This window comes from Sus scrofa, chromosome 3, assembly GCF_054392235.1.
Source record: "Sus scrofa isolate SSC_HxYL_T2T_F1_AM1 chromosome 3, Sscrofa_HxYL_maternal_Yorkshire_Landrace_v2.0, whole genome shotgun sequence".
Taxonomy (NCBI): Eukaryota; Metazoa; Chordata; class Mammalia; order Artiodactyla; family Suidae; genus Sus; species Sus scrofa.
The window spans coordinates 68,810,855-68,830,578 of record NC_139385.1 but is presented as its reverse complement, the minus strand read 5'-3'; the positions used below and the strand labels follow the sequence as shown (position 1 = coordinate 68,830,578).

Genomic DNA, 19,724 nt, shown 5'->3' with positions numbered 1-19,724 from the left:
CCACCTGTAAACTGGGAACTTTGAAAGGCCACATGACACACCTATTGCCATGAATGCTCCCTATGGCCACTGTGCTCTTCCAAGCACATCTGTCCTGAAGGCTTAGCAGTTCTCATCTTGGAGGAATGACGTAGCCCAGGGAAGGTCCTCTGTGGGGACACAGGGGACACTGTCCATGAGATACCCCCCTCCCCTCATGTGTCTCTCTGTCTCAGGGAACATCTACCATTATGTGCCCTGGTACAACACCAAGCCCGTCGTGGCTGTGACCTCCTACTGGGAGGACGTCAGCTTCCGCATGAACTGCCTCAACCTCCTCCAGTTCACGCGGGACCGCCTGGTGAGTGGTGTGGGGGAGCGGGATGCAGGAAAGGACCCCAGTCATTGGTGGGAGGTTTGGGGCAATGAGTCATAGGAGTCACAGTCCCTCAGCTCTCGCATGCATTGCACAGGGGGGATGCCAGAGCCAGGCACGGAAAATGCGTAGACACACTCTTCACCAGCAGGGAAGCTGTCTATGCAAGTGGTCAGTACACAGTGCAGGTAGAGCTGGAATAGAGACACAGGTGCCCACAGCTATAAGGGCAGAGAGATTGGGGTGGGGGGAGCGAGATGAAGAGGGGATCATCAGAGGAGGTTTTCAAAAAGGAGGTGACATTTGAGCAGAATCTTTAAGAAGAAGTTTGGTGGGGGCATGGTAGGGGTGAGAGAAGGGAACAAAGGGCAAAGCCATGGTGATCATGAAGTTTGGGGTGAAGGGGAGATAAGGCCCGGAACGCTGAGAAGGGTCAGATCACAAAAGGTCTTAGGTGTCTGTTAAGGAGGGAGGCCCCTCCAGTTTTAGGCAGGAGAGCCACTTGGTGCCTCACCTCAGACATGACTTTGTTGCCATCAGGGAAGGGAAGCCCAAGGTCAGGACCCTGTCACTCCCTCACAGTTCCCCCCTGCCCCCATGCTAATGCCTTCCTGCCACCCATTTCTGTCGTGTAGTGGGGAGGGTGCATGGGGATCCTAGCCTTGCAAGGGCACATGATAGCTTTGCATGGACATCCCAGATTATCTCTTGAAGGTCCCAAGTCCTGGCTGAAAATATCTTGGGCCAATCAGCCCTGCAGCCTGTCCCAGGTGAGCCCCATGTTCACTTGTCGCTTCTCTCTTGCTGAGCAGAAAGCCAACCTGGACACTCTGAAATCCATGAGGAATCCGAGGGACCCAGCTCTACTCCCCCACTGGGAGAAACTGCTGAGGGAGCTGGTAGAGGACTGCAAGTAAGAGTGGGGGCACCTCTCCCGGGCGGGGCTGACCAGGCTCATATGGTAGGGTCGCTGGGGCTGACCAGGACCCTACAGACCCACTGCCACCTTTCCACACCCATCCCTGATGCTCCTGCCAAACCAAACCTCTCTCTGTTATCCAGACAAGCCATGCACGCTCCGCACCTTCCCCCGCCACTCCTTCTAGCCACAAAGCCCTCTTCAGGGCTCTGTCTGTTCCACAAGATCCACTGTAAGGCCTCTATCAGCTCCACTTGGATCCCCACCCCTACCCCACAGGGTTTGGGTGGTCCCCATCTCATAGTTCACACCGCTGTCCATGAGAAGGTCCCGACCACAAGCCTAGCACCCTGGGGGGGGCGTGATGGAAGGAGGAGGAGGGGGAGGAGGAGGATCCAGGGCCAGGCCCGCTGTGAGTGGGCTTCCTAAGGAGGGTGGGAAAGTCTCCCCAGGTCCAGGATCTCGGGTCCAGGAAGGGAACTGGGGCAGGGGCGACGGGTGAGGAGATGGGACAGAGGCCCAGCCCCCTCCCTCTTGGTCCTGGCCATAGGCGCCCTCTGCCCTGCATGACTGACCAACCCAAGGCCACTGACCTGGACAAGAAGAGGTGGCAGCTCCGAAGCCTCCTTCTGAGGGAATTGGCCCAAAACGCCAAGAAAGCCCAGCCCAGGGACATGGTGGCCACCGTGGAAAGCTGGCTGTGCCGCCTCAATGCCGTGCTCCCTGAGGTGAGCACTGGATCCCACCCCCACCACCCTGGCCGGGGAGCAGGCCTTGGAGCCGCCCCTGCAGGCCTGATGCCCTCTCGCCTGCAGCCCCAGGTGAGCCTTCCAGACGTGATGATCTGGCTGATGTCCCGGGAGCAGCGAGTGGCCTACGCCCAGGTGCCTGCCCACAGTATCCTGTTCTCTCCGGCCGGGGCCCTGCACTCCGGCAGGTTCTGTGGGAAGACACAGACCCTCCTCCTGCAGGTGGGGAGGCAGGGGGTCCTCAGGGGAGGAGAGGGCCCAGGACACCCCAAGGGAAAAGCCCAGAACTCCCTGGCAGCCCCCACAAGCCTCCCTACAGGCATCTCCACTTCCAGTCTCCCGGGCCCTTTATAGGGTGAAATGGGGTTTAGCATCCAAATGAAGATGGGGACCTGGGTCTTCAGCACAGGGCCAATACCAAGTCCATGCCCATCATAAACGGCCCTCAAATCTGTCTCTCCATCATCCTTATGCCTCACCTGGTCCAGTCCCTGTTATCTCTCCTGGGACCACGACTGGCTGCCATCTAAATATTTAATGCTGGAGTTCCCCTGCGCCTTAGAGGGTTATGAACCCGACTAGTATCCACGAGGATGCGGATTTGATCCCTGGCCTCACTCAGTGGGTTAAGGATCCCATGTTGCCATAAGCTGGAGTATAGGTCACAGACGTGGCTCAGATCTGGTGTTGCTGAGGCTGTGGCGAAGGCTGGCAGCTGCAGCTCTAATCCTACCCCTAGCCTGGGAACTTTTGTATGCTGTACTTGCAGCCCTTAAAAAAAAAAAAAAAAAGATTAATGCCTATATGGTTTGGATGCCAGCTTGTCATATCAGATGCAAGTCATAAGTAAGACTGACTGATCTCAGCTCCACCCTAAAGACAGCCCCCTGCTTCCAGCCCTCCCCCAGAAGGCAGGTGGGGGACACTGCCTCTTAGAGACTTCCCTGGCTCCCCCCTCCCCTTCCCATCTGAGTCCCTCCCATCCTGCACGAACTGCGACTTAAAGCCTGGCTCTGCCACTCACTGGCCTGTGTGAGCTGAGGCCAACTCCTGATCACGGCCAGGCCTCAGTCCGCTCATCTGTGAAATGGGCCTGATAATGATGCCCACCTCCTGGAGGTATGTGAGCATAAGAGCACATATGTGCACTTAGCACAGTGCCTGGCGTCTAGCAAGCATCACTGTCCACGTCACCTTCAGAGCTGCGCCTCCACGGAGCACTCCCAGGTTCCCCAGTGGTACTGCCCCTCCCCCAACCAACCCGCCCCAACCTCTCTTATTCCCCAACACCAGACTGAGTGTGAGGGCCACACTTCCGAGCCTCAGGGTGAAGGGGCAGGTGTGTGTGTCACTCCCTCACTGGCACCTCTGCCCCTGGGGGGCCCACCCCTGTGGTTGTTGACCTGCCTCTGGCTCAGTACCCAGAGGGGGAAGGAGAAAAGGACACGCTCCCAGCCCAGCTCCGCGTCTGCATGTGGCTTGGCAATGTGAAGGACAGCAAGGATCTGCAGCTGCTCCGCCAGGGCGAAGTGGTCGTATATGCAGAGACGGTGAGCAGCCAGGATGAGGCAGGTGGTGGGTGATGCTAAGGTCGCCCAGCTCCGAAGGTGGAGGGAAAACGTCACTGGCAGAATCTGAGAATTGTGAAAGGGGCTCCAATAGTGAGAGACTAAAGGGGTCCCTGATTGACAAGCCATAGGCTGTGCTGACTGCAGAACAGCTGAGTGAGCCCCTAGGCCTGGTCACTCTCACCCAGATGGAGGCTTATTAGGACTTTCTCCAAGTTAGTTCAGGGCACGTGAGATGAGCAACGCTACGATTTGCAGGGGCTTTGTCTGTTGTTGATGCGGCAGCCCGGGACCCTGCCCACCTCAGCTGTGTCCTCCTGGGATGGGGTAGGCCTGGAACTGGCAGAGGAGCAGGAAATGAGGCATCTTTCCACAGAACCAGGAAACCCAGGGGTGGGTGAGCAGCCGACCAGAGAAGCGGGAGGACACACCTCAGGAGACGATCCTGAGAACAGAAGGGAAATAAGTTTTGTGTTTCAGCATTTTTAGTTTACTGAGTTAAAACATGTTTTCCTGGTTCCTAAGTTGCATGTTGAGGATGGACAGACTGGAGGACTTGGAGGTGCTGAGACGGGGGTATTTAGGATGAGTGCTGGGGGCCAGAGCTTCGTGCCTAGCAGGGGAATGTGGAAGAAGGGCCCAGAGACAGCAAAGATGTGGCAGTGGGGGAGTAGGACTGGGCTCCCTGGGTCAGCAGTGGCACAGGGCAGACAGGTCACATCACCTGCGCCACCAGTCTCTCAACAGGCATCAACTCCATTCCACCTCTTGAGAACTGAGCAACCTGGGGTAGAGCCTCGGTCTCCTTAGCTGTGAAACAGGAATGTGCTGGGGAAGGGGGTAGATCAGGTGGTGCCCTTGGCATGGGGCCTGCCACGGGGAGCACTGGATGAGTGGCAGCTGCTTGTGCTGATGACCAGTGTGGCAAGGAGGGCTTCCCCACCAGAAGTGACAACACAGGAGTTCCCGTTGTGGGTGACAACTAGTATCCATGAGGATGCGGGTTCAATCCCTAGACTCGCTCAGTGGGTGAAGGATCCATTGTTGCCATGAGCTGTGGTGTAGGTCACAGATGCAGCTTGGAGCTGGCATTGCTGTGGCTCTGGCATAGGCTGGCGGCTACAGCTCTGATTAGACCCCTAACCTGGGAATCTCCATATGCTGTGGGTGCAGCCCTAAAAGGACCAAAAAAATAAAGTGACAACACAGCTTCTGACACCAGGCAGTGGCCTGTGGCCCTTTCTTGCCCTTCTACCATGTTTCTAGAAGGTGCTACAGCCCAGAGCAAGGGCCCCAGGTGTGCTGGGGGGGTAGTGGTGGCAGCAGGCTCTGATGCCTCCCCTCTCCCAGTACGAGAACCAGGCCAAGTACAAAGACCAGTGGGGGCAGCAGGGGCTGCATCGCTGCCCGAACTTCTCGGACGTCATGGGGCGCAAGGCTATCCCCAAGGAGGACTTCAGGGAGCCCCATGGGTGGCACTGGCAGGGGAAGTGGACAGTGGAGCCTCAAAGGAGGTAAGGCCAGGGTGCGGCGCCTGAAGCCTGTTCGCCCCAGGACAGGCAGCCCTGGAGCTGACACTTCTTTTTACCCAAAACTGCCGCTTAGCAGCAGCCCAGAGAGGCAAACACAACCACTTAACCCTGGTCCCCTGGACTGGGGCGCATGAAACGGGGCCCTGATCACCACCCTGCCCTGCCTGCCAGTTCCGGCTGCCCAGCCTGGCCCAGAGCACATGGAGCTGCTGGGTATGGGATCACTTGGCTCGCAGAGGAGGACTCTGGGGGCCCAGAAGCTCAGGGAGATGTGCTTGGAACTTGGGGTCTCACTTCCCCCAGACTTCTCCTGGACACAGACATCAACAAGAGCCAGGTGCTGGAGGAGGTGTATGAGAACCAGCGCCGGGACACAACAGGGGCCTGGGTGCCCGCCACCATCCCCAACACGGACGTGGTGAGCAGGGGCTAGAGGGGCAAGCGATGCCACCAGGTGGGTGACTGGGAAGCTGGGTTGTCTGAGTGAAAAAAGCACAGGGAGTTCCCGTTGTGGTGCAGCAGAAACAAATCCGACTAGGAACCATGAGGATGTGGGTTCCATTCCTGGCCTCACTCAATGGGTTAAGGATCCGGATTTGCTGTGAGCTGTGGTATAGGTCACAGACCTGGTTTGGATCTGGCATTGCTGTGGCCATGGTGTAGGCTGGTGGCTACAGCTCTGATTAGACCCCTAGCCTGGGAACTTCCATATGCCGCAGGCTCAGCCCTAAAAAGAAAAGACCAAAAAAAAAAAAAAAAAATTAAGTAGCCCCAGGAGATCAGTGGCTGTTGATTGGACATGAGGGTTTAACCCACCTCTCAGTCATGCTGGTCTCCCTCCTCAAGGGCAGAGGCACTTGGGCAAGCGGCAGCGTCCAGCTGAGAGTTGGTCATACTGTTTTGGTTTCAGTCATTAGTATGTTTATTTCCTATTTATAGTGAGTGGTTCCACTGATACGGGTTAAATAAATTTCCTCTAAAAGATACATGAAAAAAATAGAAAAAAATAAAAGATGCATGTATCAGGAGTATCTGCTGCAGTTCAGTGGGTTAAGAATCTGACTAGTATCCATGAGGATGTGGGTTCGATCCCTGGCCTCACTCAGGTTAAATATCCAGCATTGCCAGGAGCCATAGACGACAGATGTGGCTCAGATCTGGCATCGCTGTGGCTGTGGTGTAGGCCAGCAGCTGCAGCTCTGATTTGACCCCTAGCCTGAGAACCTCCATATGATGCAGGTGCAGCCTTAAAAAATAAACCAACAAACATATAGTTCAGAAGGCAAGCCAGTGAAAGGATCTTAAGTGGACATGTGCATGGGTGGCATCAGATGTGATAAGCGCTGTCTGCTCCCAGGGGCCAGAGACCATTATTGATGTAGTAGGCCAGCATGACACCCCTCATGCTGCCCTCTCTGTCCACAGAAAGGAGAGCCCGTGGAGGCCCGGGAGAACATGAAGTGCCCCAAAGGCTGGCACGTGAATGACAACTGGGCTGTGGAGCTGAACCACGCAGTGGACAATGAAGGTTGGTCCTCTGGTCTCAGGCTGATGGCAGGAGGACCTGAAAGCAGCCAAGCTCTCAGGTGGGGTGGGCCCAAGCTCCTTGGGGTCCCTGGCCTCTGGAGATCAGGGCATCCACCCATTCCACAGATGTGGGCCCCTGTTTTGAGACAGGGAGGTAGTCAGTGGCCCCAGGGCAGGTGACAGGGTCCTGGAGCCTGAATTCAGCCCAGGTGGCTCCAGGAAAGGCTAAAGACCTGGGTTCAAGATGCAGACTCTGCTGCTCACAGGCTGTGTGACCTTGTATGGGTCCCAGGACATCTCTGAGCCTCACCTTCCTCGTCTGTAAGTTGGGCGGTTGTGCCCAGGCCACACAGGTGGCACAGTGTGACACATCTTCCTTTCTGAAAGGAAGGTTCTTCTCTGGCACCTTCCAGAGAGACCTAGACATGAGGGCCAGCACTGCCCCCTTGGCCTGCCCCTCCAGGGCCCATATCTCAGGCCTGTCCAAGCCTCCCAGCCTGCAGGCCACTGGTGCCCATGGGCTGTGCGCTGGCCCCGCAGGCTGGGAGTACGGCATGGGCATCCAGCCCTCAGGCCTGCCCCTGGTCTGGAACTCGGTGGAGAAGACCTACTACTCACGCCGCCGCCGGCGATGGGCACGTGTGCGCTACCGGGACCATGGGAGGCTGAGCCATGAGCAGGAGACCCTGTCCTTCCTGCAGCTGGTGAGGGGCCGCTGGGTGGGAGCCGCACAGGACCCTGGGTGGGACCCACCCCAACCGTGGCAAGAAGGCAACTCTGCTCTCCCCCCACAGCACCACCCCAGCCTGGCTGAGGATGAGGCAGGCTGGGAATATGGCATCTTTGGCTCCAAGTTCCACCTGAACCCTCAGCCCCAGAGCCAGTTCCGCCGCCGCTGCTGGCACCGCAGGCTGGTCCCCAACAAGGTCAAGGGCATTGCACCCATATTCCTCCTGGAGGGATCCTTGGTAAAGCTCCAGGGGGATGGGTGTCTCCTCCCTGAAAGCTGCCTCCCCAAGCCAGGACCTTCCCACCACCCCCTATCCCCATCCCATGAGGCCAGCAGCCGGAGATGCTCTGTGTGGTCAGAGGTGCTGACCACCGGGAGTGGGGGAACCTGGGCCCTGCCATATCCCCGGGTTTCATATGGGGAGAAGGGTGCCTTGGGCCCGGTCTAGAGGTGACAGAAAAAGCACCCATGAGCCTCAGGGAGTCTTTCCTGGACACAGAACATAGACATGAAAGAGCAGGCCAGGAAGGAAGCAGACATGGCATCCTCGATACGGAGATTGGACAGAATCAGGAGCTCCTGGAGGGCTCCCCCAGAGATGACTCAGCCACCCACCCTGCCCTTCATCTACTACATCTTCAACAGTGAGCATTCAGCTGATGGTCTGCTTGGGTGGCCCCGTATCTGAGGGCAGGGAGCAGGGGCTGTGGGTTGGGGATCCCAAGGCAACTGGTGGACACAGCTGCTCTCTTACCCAGAGCCCCACTACTACCAGCTCTTCTGCTATATCTACCAGGCCCGGAACCTCATGTCCAACCAGATCCAGACTTTCCAGGGTAGGCACAGGCACTGCTTACCCCCCCGCCCCGGGCTCCCTGGGGCCCCTCAATGCAGCTACCAGCAGTACAAAAGCCGTGGTGAGGAAGGGGGTGACAAACACGCCAGCCCCTCCGTCCAGGAGCTCATGGCCCTGGGTTGGGGGAAAAGACAAAAACAAGGAATACGAGGCAGGACTGCTTTTGGGGTGCCTCCTCAACACTGAGGAATCAATAAGGGAAGACTTCAGCCCTGGCAGGGTCGGGGGCTTAGCTGGGCCCTGAAGAGGGAGGTGGAGTTTGCTGGCAGAGTATGATACACAAAGGCAAGAGAGAGGTAACATGCTTGGGAACCACTCGCCCTTGTGTTGGACCGAAGATGAGAGGTGGAGAGGAGGGGTGGCTGTTTCCGGCCCCGTGTGGAGGACCCTTGGGAAGGTTCAGGTGAGTCATGGCTCCTGCCCTGGGCTGGTAGTGGCCCTGATTGTCAGGAGCCAAGTCAGTGGGTATCTGCCAAGAGCTATGTTCCCTGTGCATCAGCACCCTCAGCAGAGGGCCATGTGAGGTTCTTTGGTACCCAGGCCACTCACTGATGCTCTGGAAGGGCAGCCCTGTGTAGCCTGGTGCCCAGAACGCCCCACAGGAGCCACTGGGCCCTCCGTGTCGGCCCAGGCCCCAGCTGTGATAGTGTAAGATGGCCTCCGGCTGTGCACCCAGGGGCTCTGCAGCTTTCACTGAGGAGGCCTTCTGGACAAGCTGGAGTGGCCGCAGCTGCCCGCCTGAGCCTCCCTGGGAATGTGGTCCAAGGTTGGCAGCAGCTGGAGGAGGAGAGCCTCGCTCAGCAGCTGGAAGGCATGCCCTCCTCTCCTTCCACCCCCAGGGCCCTTCATTCGGCTAGTCTTCTTGAACCACAGCCAGTGCACCCAAACCTTGAGGAGCTCTGCCGCCCCTACCTGGGCCCAGACGCTCATCTTCCAGCACCTCCTCCTGTACGAGAACCCCGAGGACACTAAAGAGAGCCCGCCATTTGTGGTATTGGAACTGTGGCAGCGGGACCCCAAGGTGAGGTGGACTGGGCCGGGCAGAGCACTGAGGAGTTTTTTTTCTTGGAGAACATTGGGAAGGTTGCTCCAGCAGAGGCTCATTTGCAGAGCGTCACATGAACATAAGTGTCAGCCCTTGTGCCAGAGTCATCAGAACCCTGTGAACTCCCTTCCCTCCAGGGCAAGGAGAGCTTGTGGGGACGGAGCATGTGGGCACCGGTGGTCTGGCTGGATGTCCAAAAACGGATCCTGCCCCCCATGAGGTGGCACCCCCTTGTAAAAGGGTTGGAGGACGAAGAGGGCGAGATCTTGGCGTCCTGTGAGCTGATCCTTGAGACTGAGGTGCTGGGAGAGAGGGCCCCCCAGGAGGTGTGGTGCTTAGTGCCCCTACTCCGCTGCCCCATGCTCCCACAGGGAAGTCCTGGGGCCTGGGAACCAGGACACTGGGCTTGGTGGCACCAGCCTGCCCAACTTCTCGCTAACTCCCCTGCCAGCTTTGGCCCAGAGGGCTCCAGGGCCCTCAGTTGAGCCCCCTTAGGGTCCTGCTTGAGTGGGGGTGGGGGACATTAGGACTGGCCCAGCGGGGCCTCATGCTCCCTGCTCTCCCACCTCATCCCTTCAGAGTCTCAGACAGCAGCTGCCCATCTTAAGTGTTCCCTGGAAAAACGGGATCTACATCCTCCCCAAGAGCATCCAGCCCACGCTAAGGAAGATGGCTATTGAGGTAGGATGGCTGGGCGGGGCGGGTGGGCCACGACGCTCTCTGCTGACCCTCTGGGGCCTTCTGCCTACCTGACTCAAAGCTCGGACCCAGAGAAGACACCAAGTGAGAGATGGAGGGAGACAGGAGAGAAATGAAGAGCAGAAGTTCTGGTTTATTTTAATGCAGACCTCTGCGGTGGGTCAGAGACAAAGGGCGTTAGCATTCCTTGCTGCCTGTAAGCCTCATGTGGCCCCCCAGCCAAAAGTAGGGACCACCTTCCAGAGAAGGAGATTCAGGCTCTGAGAAACAACACATCCACGCACAGTGACCCAGGGGTTTGGCCCAGCCCTGTCTGCCCCCCAGTGCTGGGGCCATTTCTCACCTCTCCAGAGTAGTGTGGAGGCCCCCACATCCGAACCGCCATGCCCTGCCACAAGCCTGGCAAAGACAAAGATGGTCAGGTCCTCCTGGTGCTGGAGCCTAGGTCAGGCTACCTGGCTGGTTCCTGTTCTGGCCCCGAGGCAGCCCTCACAAGTAGGGTGTGCTGGGGTACCCAGCCCCTGTCTGCTGAGAGATGCCAGGGGGGTGGCTCACTGACCCTCATGGAGACCTGGGTGATCCAAGTCAGCCCCGAGCTAGATGGCACAGGGGTGCTTAAGAAGCCTGGGCTACCTTGCTCCTGTGGGCCTGGGAGGCAGCCAGTAGAAGTAAGTCCCCCCCTGAGGGAGGCCACATGGGCAGCAGGGGAGGAAAAGCCATACCTAAGGGACACCTTGCTCATGGAGGTGGGAGGACAAGCATTCGTCCCTCACGGGACAGGAGGCCTGGGGATCCCCTGCCTCACGCCCTGGCCCTGCAGGCCCCCTGACGCCCCTCGCTGCCAGCACAGGATGCCATTCCAGAGGCACCGCCTGCCCCCTGTCCTGGCAGATGCTGGCCTGGGGCCTTCGGAACATGAAGCAGGTGCGTTCGCCCCAGCTCCTGGTGGAATGCTGGGACGAGTCCCTGCAGACAGAGCCCATCCGGGACTTCCAGACCAACCCCAACTTCACCCAGTCAGCCCTCTTCCTCACACTGGTAAGAAGACTTTGGCCACGGGCTGGGGCAGCGTAGGCTACCGGGAAGCCTCATGCTCTGTCCTCTCCTTGGGGCGGCAGCACATGCCCACGGACGAGACCTTTGCCCTGCCCCTCGTGCTGAAGGTGGTAGACAACAAGGACTTCGGCCAGCAGACCCTGGTGGGTCAGGCCAACATCGACTCCCTCCAGCCCTACTTCTGTGACCCCTGGGCTGAGGACTACATGCCCCCACAGCCTCCACGTATGGCCCTTTCTCCTCACCCTTGCCCAGGCCTGAGCAGTTGGCTGGCTCTGGGAGGAGGCCCAGCCCTGGCTGCCCTGCGGGGTTGGGGCCCCTCTGCCCCGCCATTCATGACTGCATGTTCTCCACACAGTGCTGTCTGTGAAAAAGTACCAGGAGGTGAGTAAAAGGCTGGAGGTGCCATGCCACTTAGAGGAAACAGCCCTTGTGCCCCCAGTGGGAGGTCCACTTGTTCATGAAACCCTGAAGCCACGGTTCTCAACCTGCATGCACACTGGAATTACCTGGGGATTTAGAACAATCCTGACTGCCCAGCTACTGACCAGTTCCTGGGGGTAGCACCCAGGGAGCAACTACTTGTTTTTTTCAAGCCCCACCCACCTTCCCGCTCCCCTCACAAGTGATTTCAATGTTTGTGAAGCTCAGAAGAGCTGCTTTAGAGCAGCACCTGTCAAACCTGAATGCACGGGACCCTTGGGACATCCTGAGCAAAAGCAGATCTGGTCTAGGAAGCCTGGGGTGCGGCTGGAGGCTAGGAATTTCTGAGCCGCTCCAGGTTCAGTTTGGAGTTGGGGGCACTGAGAACTAAGAACTAACCTTACCCTCCTTCTTGGCCCCAATCCTATGTCTGAGGATCCTTGAATTAAAAGGCCTCTCTGTGAAGGGCAAGGAGCCAGGGAAGGAAGCCATGGCCTCGAACCCCTTCCCCCTCAGAAATCCGAGCAGGTGGGTGGGCGGACTGGGCAGCAGGGCTGTGCCTTGCTCACCTGCAATCATTCCTTAGGTCCTAGGTTACCTCTATGAAAAGTTCTGGTTCAAGTCCAGCAAAGCTGAGGTAATGGAGGCTCAGCCCCAGGGAACAAGGAACAACTCCAGGCAGCTCAGGGAGGTGGGGGCAGCAGGACCCCAGCAGAGGAAGGCCACTGTGCCCAAATGCCCCCTTCCCCGCCAGGATGACTACGAGCATGAAGTGGATTGGTGGAGTAAGCTGCTCTGGGCCACAGGAAACATTCCCAAGACAGTGAAGTACAAGTACAAAGACCTTCACACCCTGGAGGTTCGCGGGCCCATGGGAGGGGAGGCGGCTGAGAGGTGGGAGAGGCCAGCACACCCAGCCCCAAGCCCTTAGGGAACCACCAACTGGGGGGGGGGGGCTTCCTCGTGGTCTCCACAAGACTCCAAGCCATGCTGCCACCCGCCAGAGCCTCACAGCAACCAGGGCTGCCCACCTTGCCAAGCCCAGGGGAGACACTCTAGGCTGGGACCTGGGTGGTCCCTCAATCCCCTGATCCCAGGAATGATTCCTTTGGGTGAGCCTGGCCCACTATCCCCCACATGGGGTCCCACGCACCCTCCCACAGGTATACGACTGCGAACTAGAGGCCGTGCCGGCCTTCCGAGGCCTGCAGGACTTCTGCCAGACCTTCAAACTTTACCAGGAACGGCCCCAGCTGGACAGCCCTGTGGTAGGGGAGTTCAAGGTCCGTGTCCTAACCCTGCCGAGCTGCACCTGTCACCTCATGCCCCCCTCTCCTGGGAAGACTAATAGAAGCCCTGGTTCTAAGTGCCCATCATAAGGATGGGGCAAGGGGGCCAACAAAGTTCTAGGAGTGGGGTGCAGAGACAGATCTATGCAGGGCCTCAGGGAGGCTTCTCCTTCCCAGGAAGGGCGAGGGCTTCCCATTCCCAGCTCAGGCCTGTGCTGCACTCCCGAGGCCCGAGAGCCTTTGGAAGCAAGTGGGGACCCGCAGGGGGTGAAATGAGCTCCCTTCAGTGGAATCTGGGGACTCAGCCACTGCTCCGCAGTTCCTATGTCAATGCCCCTCCTAAACACGGTGGGCCCTGCAGGACACCTCTGCCCTGCCCCCACCCATCCCTGCAGCCTTCAGTCCCTGCCCTCAACATGACCCACTGTCCTGACCTTGGACTGGGGCACTTCCTGGAGGGCTTTGTAGAGCCAGGCCAGCACTGCCAGGCTGGTGGCCAATACCTTCCTGCCCACCATGCACAGGGCCTATTCCGTGTCTACCCCTTTCCTGAGAATCCAGAAGCCCCCAAGCCCCCTCGCCAGTTCTTGCTTTGGCCAAAGAAAGAGGACTTCCCGCAGCAGTGTGTGGTGAGGGTGTACATGGTGCGAGCAATCAACCTGCAGCCCCAAGACACCAATGGTCTGGTAACAAGAAGCCCCAAACCCACAGCGCTCAGCCTCCCTGGCCCCTCCCGAGCCCAGGCACCCCCGACCTCACCCTACACCCAAGCATCCCAGAGCTCCCTCAGACTGCCAACTTCCCATGGGCCCCATCTGGCATGAGGGGCTCCTTTCTGTCCCACTCCCGCCCTCCTGGACCACCTGGACTGACCCTCCATTTCCTGTCCTTCCCTCACTTCCACTAAACCCCAGTGCGACCCTTATGTGATCCTGAAACTGGGAGACACAAAGGTTGGCAACCGCGATAAGTACCAGCCCAACACCTTGGATCCCATTTTTGGCATGTGAGCTGCCCCAATGCACCCCTTCCCTCATCCCCTCCCTCATCCACGCTGTGCTGGGAGGAGTACCAAAAGCCAGAGAACTCTCACCTTCTTTCCAGCCTCCATGTTCCTAGCATGGCGTCTTCCGCACCCTAAGTGTCCAACAGATGGAAGACGGGCAGTCCAGCCCGATCCCCTCTCAAACACCTTGCCTAGGAAGGGAGCTCAGAGTCCCACACCCCAGACCTATCAAAAGTTAGGTGGCCTAGCAGTTAAGGATCCAGCACTGTCACTGCTGTGGTGTGGGTTTGATCCCTGGCCTGAGAATTTCCGTATGGCGCAGGTGCAGCCAAAAGAAAAAAAAAAAGGAAATTATACTCCCAACCACAGCAGAGGATGGTTACCACAGGCCCTGCTCCTCATTCACCGTGGCCAATCAGGGTGGAGCACAGGCCCGAGGGGTGGAGATGCTGGGGAGGCGGGGGTGCAATGACGTGGTCCGCAGTCTGTTTCTCCGACACCCTCACCCAAGGATGTTTGAACTGAGCTGCACCATCCCCCTGGAGAAGGACCTAGAGATCCAGCTGTATGACTTTGACCTACTTTCACCTGATGATGAGATTGGAACCACAGTCATCGACCTTGAAAACCGACTCCTCTCTGGCTTTGGGGCGCGTTGTGGGCTCTCTAAATCCTACTGCCAGTAAGCGTGGACCTGAATGGAGGCAAGGGGGCAGTGAGGGTGGAGGCGTGAACCCACAGCTCCCTTCCAAGACACCTGCATCCCAGGCCAAGGAAGCAGGGCCCAAACCTGCCTGCACCCCTGCTCCCGAGCCTGCAGCTCATGCAAGGAGCTCTCCAGCACCCAGAGCTCCCACCTCTTCCCCTCACATAACCCCATAGGTCAGGCCCCTTTAGGTGGCGGGATCAGATGCCCCCCAGCTTGCTCCTGGAACACCATGCCAAGCGGAAAGGATTGCCTCCGCCTCTGTTCAGCCCTGAGGAGGACTCCGTGTTATACAATGGGAAAAAATTCAGACTGCAAAGCTTCGGTGAGATGCACAGCACACTGCCAGAGAGCACAGACCCAGGCCTCTGTAAGCAGTGGGGCTCCAGATGGAGGAGCTGCCAGAGGACATGCCCTTCCCGCCGTCCCTCCTTCCCATAGCAGATAACCACTGCACAGGCTGAAGGTGGGGGCCTACCTGGGAGATGCGAAGGCTAATGACCTTGTGATCCCTTCCTTGCATCCCCCTCCTATCTAGAGCTCAAGCCCCCTACTGCTCGCTATTTGGGACCTAAGAAAGAACGCCTTGCGCTGTACCTCCTGCATACCCAGGGGCTGGTACCCGAGCACGTGGAGACCCGCACACTGTACAGTAACAGTCAGCCGGGTATTGACCAGGTACAAGACTGATGGGGCTGGATCAGGAGTCGGGGCATTGGGGAGCCCATCCATCCAGACAAGAGACAGAAGGAGGCCAGGCATCCACAGGTGTACATGCAGAGAAGACAAGTGTGTTCTGTGCATGTTAATAAGGAGCAAGTTCCAGGGATGTCACTGAGGATGGAGAAATTCAGGGCTAGAAGAGTCATTGGCAAGAAGCCGAGGCCATGGAGTTACCGTTGTGGCACAGCAACCATGAGGTTGTGGGTTCAATCCCTGGTCTTTCTCAGTGGGTTAACAGATCCGGTTGCCATGAGCTGTGCTGTAGGTCGTAGGTGCAGCTCGGATCCTGAGTTGCTGTTGCTGTGGTGTAGGCCGGCGGCTACAGCTCTGATTAGACCCCTAGCCTGGGAACCTCCATATGCTGCACGTGCAGCTCTAAGACCAAAAAAAAAAAAAAAAAAAAAAAAAAAAAAGCAGCAGCAGCAGCTGAGGCTATGTGTCAGCCATGAAAGCATGCTGGCCTTACCGGCCAACATCAGGGCTTTACTCTCCCTGAGGGGAGGGCAGGAGGCAACACCTGGGCGCAGACATGTAGTCATCATCACCCTGGCTTGGCTGTTGCTGGCAGGCTTTGTTTTCTCCATGGCCAGGAGCCCCAGACAGAAGGAATGGTAGTCCCCACAGGCAACCCACCATCCCCTCCCTCCAGCCACCAGAATGACTCAGCTTATTCTCCAGATCCCTCAAGCTGACAGCACATTCTGGGTACAGAGTTCTCTGGAAGCATCCTTTTTTTTTTTTTGCTTTTTAGGGCCACATGCGCAGCACATGGAGGTTTCCAGGCTAGGGGTTGAATTGGAGCTGTAGCTGCCAGACTATGGCACAGCCACAGCCATGCCAGATCCAAGCCATGTCTGTGACACACCACAGCTCAACGCAACATTGGATCCTTAACCCACTGAGCAAGGCTAGGGGTTGAACCTCCATTTTCATGGATGCTAGTCAGATTCATTTCCACTGAGCCACGACGGGGACTCCTCTGGGAGCATTTTTTAAAACCATTCTCATTAACCTAGTTTCTCATTCAATGGGGTCAATTTCAAAGGAATAAAACTAGGTCACACAGTTTGAAGGAATCTTCCTTCCACAGTTGGTAGTTCTGCCCTTGTCCTCAGCATTTTCATCCCTTCTTTCCTGGACCTCTGTCCTCGGTGGATAGCTTGATGGCCTTAGGATGTGGCTACACAACAGAAAACCACCTGGAGATCACCTAGTTTATGCATACTCAAGGCCACCAAGGCGATCAATAAATGAGGCGTCAGTCCCGTTCTGGAGCTCTGTCCAGAGAGGCTGTCTAGCAGGACCTAGTAAATGGCATCAACCCTCCAGACCCCAGTTATACGTGATAACCCCAAGTGACAGCATCAGCCTCAAATTGCACCAACCTTGCTGCCTATTCTCCCAGGATGAAAGATAAAAAAAGGGGAAGCCGGCAAGTGATGGGCTGACTTCCTGTCTGAAGTCTGTTCCACCTCACAGATCCCTGGTGCCCTGCTGCCCAGTGTTGCAAACAGCCTCAACCTCAGAAGCTGGGCCAGGGCTCCCCACCAGCGTGCTGAGCAGCAGCCTGGCAAGCCCCAGCCAGCTACCCCCTCTCCCTCTAGGGAAAGGTGCAGATGTGGGTGGACATCTTCCCTAAGAAGCTTGGGCCCCCCGGCCCCCCGGTCAACATCAGCCCCAGAAAACCTAAAAGGTGAGTGACATCCATTTCCCAAGTCCTGCCCCGGACAAAGCACCGGGGGCTCCAACACTGAGCCACAGTGGTTCTTCCTTCCGCTGCGTTCCCCTCAAATGCAGCATGACTTGGTGGGGGGGGCTGGAGGGGCAGCCTCAGACCTTCTTCCCTAACTTAGGCTGCCACTGGGGAGCTAGTCCTCAGCAAAGCCTCAGAGAACGGGGGCTGCAGGTATGAGCTGCGCTGCATTATCTGGAAAACTGCCCTGGTGGACCTGAAAGAAAACAGTTTAGGTTCCGAGAAGATGAGCGACATCTATGTCAAAGGGTGAGGAAGAGGAGCAGGGCTCGGGCAGTTCCCTCAGATTCCCCCAGTTCGGTCATTCCTGGGGATCCTCCTAATCTCACGGTGACACCGCTCCACACCACCCCCCACATACCCCACCCCAACCCCGTGCTAGCATCCACTGGGGTCTGGAGTGGGGGTGGGCACCATCCTCATGAACGGCAGGTGAGAGGATTCTGGGCCCAGGTGGTTATTCGGGCTAGAGAAGGACATGCAGAAAACGGACATCCACTACCACTCCGAGATGGGTGAGGGCATCTTCAACTGGCGGTTCGTCTTCACCTTGGACTACCTGGCAGCAGAACAAATGTGCGTCTTGAGCCAGAAGGTAATAGGCCAGGGGACAGGGTATGCTCATCCCTGCTGCTGGCAGAGACTTGTGGGCCGCACCAGGCAGGACACTTGGAATGTAGCCTGGGGAGGAAGCCCTCCTCCTACAAGGTCCTTCACTGCTGGGTGGTGTCTGCCAAGTGACCAATGAACTCTCAAGAGACAGGCTGGGAGCACACTCTTACTGCTATCCTCCAGGACTACATATGGAGCCTAGACCCGACAGTGATGAAGTTCCCAGCCCGGCTCGTCATCCAGATCTGGGACAATAACATCTTCTCCACTGATGACTTCCTAGGTGAGATGCAGGCACAGAGCCCATGACCACAGGACAAGGAGCTTCTTCTTGCTGACAGCTTTTCTCTGGGCTCAGGGATCCTGGAGCTGGATTTGCCTGACATGCCCTTCCCGGCCCGGGACTCCAAGCTATGCTCCATCAGGATGACCGATGCAGATCCCAAGTGGCCCCATTTCCTCCAGTACAAGCACTTCTCCCTCTTTAAGATGAAGACTGTAACTGGCTGGTGGCCTTGCCAGGTCCTCAATGGTGGCAAATGGCGCTTGTCGGTAGGAGCTGGGGAAGGTGACTGCAGTGCCACATAACTTGGTTATAAGAGATTTCTGGGGTCTTAGTTAAATCCTTTTCCTTTTCTGGACGCTGGTAAGAGGCCTTAAAGCTATTCTTGCTCATGCCATCTGAACTTGCCCCCTCACCACTCGGTGTCTCTAGGGTAAAGTGAAGATGACCCTGGAGATTCTGACAGAGAAGGAAGCTTTAATCAAACCTGCAGGACGAGGCCAGTCAGAACCCAACCAATACCCCACACTCCATCCACCTCCGTAAGGGCCCTGCTGGGCAAAGGCACTGTCTTTCTTCCTTGCACACAAAGCTGAGCTGCTGGGTCCAGCATTTTGCATGGGGTGGTGACTGGGGGGCTGGCAAGTAAAGAGGGATAGTGACGACCCCCCCATCCCCTGATGCTGAAGCTCCATTACAGGAGAGAACAGCTGGGGGTTGGGGAGCAGAAGTTGCTCTTTTAAAATGAAAGCCTTTGCTGTGGGTCCCTTGACCTGAAGGTTCCCTCTGCCCTCCATTCTCTGCCATCTCTGCTCCCGGACAGACGCAGCGACATGTTGTTCATGTGGTTTCGGTCACCTGTTACAAACTTCATCAGGGTGGTCTGGAGACGCTCTCGCTTCAAAATCATAGCCATTGCAATCATACTGGTTATGGGGCTTCTGCTGTTCAACTTTATCTATTCAGCTCCGGTGAGTGACAACCTTGGGGACAGAGGCAAAGGTACTGCGTGTTCTTGGGATGGCTCAAGAGTGCTTTCAGGTTGCTACTTCAGGCTAACTGTTGCATGTTCTCACTAGAACTATTTGGCCATGAACGTGATCAAACCTGAACTTCGGCTGAATGCTCCCGTTGAGTTTCAGGCCAACATCGTCTATTCACTAAACACCAGTGATACCAACCCTTCCATCCCCACAACTCATCATCTGAGCCTCAAGCCTACAACAGGCCCTAAGCCGAAACTCCTCTAGCGACCCAGGAATCACCTGCAAGATATGTTTCCACAACTTCCAGCCCCACAAGCCTAATTCTCTCATTTCTGCCTGACTCTCCTCCTGCCACCAACAGCTCTCCCCTTGGCCTTCCTACCAGTTCGTTAGTTCTAGCGGCTAGGGAGATTCCAGCCATTCTGCTCAGAAACCACCTCAATGAGAAGGGCAGAGTTGCAATTTTCTGTTGAAATAAATCAGTTTTGTAACAGCTCTGTTACAAAACTTGTATTTCAGCAGTCTATTTCTCTTGTAATCTGGGGGGTTGACGACACCACAAATGGCTGAAGAGGCCAGCCTATCTGACCAGGCCCGCAAGGGGGGAATGATGCCACCTTCATGCACCACCCCTGGTCTTTAGTCAGGGAACCAGAAGGAGAGGGTGGCTCCCATGGGCGAAGCAGCCTGACCAGGCCTCGCAGGCACCCCTTCCTTCCCTGCTCCTCTGCCCTAGGGCCTCGTAAGGTGAAAGATCCCTGCACGCAGGGGCAACTCCCTCCTCTAGACACACCTGGGGTGCAAGCGCCCAGAACCTTGGGCCCCACTCACAATGGGAAACATTTGTTTCTAGAACAAAAGGCAAGAGCCAGGGCAGAACTTACCATGCTGGTCTGAGGGATTCCTC

The 19,724-nt window shown here is 57.2% G+C and overlaps 1 protein-coding gene and 1 long non-coding RNA gene across 3 annotated transcripts in view; one reads left to right on the top strand and one right to left on the bottom strand.

Annotated features, from left to right (window-relative positions):
• The window catches only part of FER1L5 (fer-1 like family member 5), a 52,892-nt gene extending 33,557 nt beyond the window's left edge, over window positions 1–19,335 (top strand). Inside the window, exons 20-53 of one of the 2 annotated variants that reach the window (XM_085018661.1) lie at window positions 216–340; window positions 1,168–1,268; window positions 1,825–2,002; window positions 2,090–2,245; window positions 3,442–3,573; window positions 4,942–5,105; window positions 5,427–5,541; window positions 6,549–6,651; window positions 7,191–7,354; window positions 7,445–7,618; window positions 7,880–8,024; window positions 8,139–8,216; window positions 9,076–9,257; window positions 9,419–9,580; window positions 9,861–9,962; window positions 10,872–11,018; window positions 11,099–11,261; window positions 11,395–11,420; window positions 12,046–12,096; window positions 12,214–12,318; window positions 12,623–12,742; window positions 13,273–13,434; window positions 13,663–13,754; window positions 14,266–14,436; window positions 14,637–14,785; window positions 14,999–15,138; window positions 16,788–16,876; window positions 17,090–17,185; window positions 17,390–17,531; window positions 17,732–17,831; window positions 17,907–18,100; window positions 18,264–18,373; window positions 18,655–18,802; window positions 18,911–19,335. In XM_085018661.1, the coding sequence (XP_084874787.1) occupies window positions 216–340; window positions 1,168–1,268; window positions 1,825–2,002; window positions 2,090–2,245; window positions 3,442–3,573; window positions 4,942–5,105; window positions 5,427–5,541; window positions 6,549–6,651; window positions 7,191–7,354; window positions 7,445–7,618; window positions 7,880–8,024; window positions 8,139–8,216; window positions 9,076–9,257; window positions 9,419–9,580; window positions 9,861–9,962; window positions 10,872–11,018; window positions 11,099–11,261; window positions 11,395–11,420; window positions 12,046–12,096; window positions 12,214–12,318; window positions 12,623–12,742; window positions 13,273–13,434; window positions 13,663–13,754; window positions 14,266–14,436; window positions 14,637–14,785; window positions 14,999–15,138; window positions 16,788–16,876; window positions 17,090–17,185; window positions 17,390–17,531; window positions 17,732–17,831; window positions 17,907–18,100; window positions 18,264–18,373; window positions 18,655–18,802; window positions 18,911–19,081 (4,457 nt within the window). In that variant the 3' untranslated portion in view covers window positions 19,082–19,335. Of the gene's footprint in view, window positions 1–215; window positions 341–1,167; window positions 1,269–1,824; window positions 2,003–2,089; window positions 2,246–3,441; window positions 3,574–4,941; window positions 5,106–5,426; window positions 5,542–6,548; window positions 6,652–7,190; window positions 7,355–7,444; window positions 7,619–7,879; window positions 8,025–8,138; window positions 8,217–9,075; window positions 9,258–9,418; window positions 9,581–9,860; window positions 9,963–10,871; window positions 11,019–11,098; window positions 11,262–11,394; window positions 11,421–12,045; window positions 12,319–12,622; window positions 12,743–13,272; window positions 13,435–13,662; window positions 13,755–14,265; window positions 14,437–14,636; window positions 14,786–14,998; window positions 15,139–16,787; window positions 16,877–17,089; window positions 17,186–17,389; window positions 17,532–17,731; window positions 17,832–17,906; window positions 18,101–18,263; window positions 18,374–18,654; window positions 18,803–18,910 lie in introns of both variants that reach the window. The other variant, XM_085018660.1, reaches the window with a different exon arrangement.
• Window positions 10,094–18,814, bottom strand: LOC146404688 (uncharacterized). Its single transcript, XR_014841502.1, has 2 exons — window positions 16,394–18,814; window positions 10,094–15,522 (listed from the first exon to the last, which is right to left on the bottom strand). It is a non-coding gene; the product is annotated as an uncharacterized LOC146404688 (long non-coding RNA).
• Window positions 19,336–19,724: the final 389 nt, after the last annotated feature.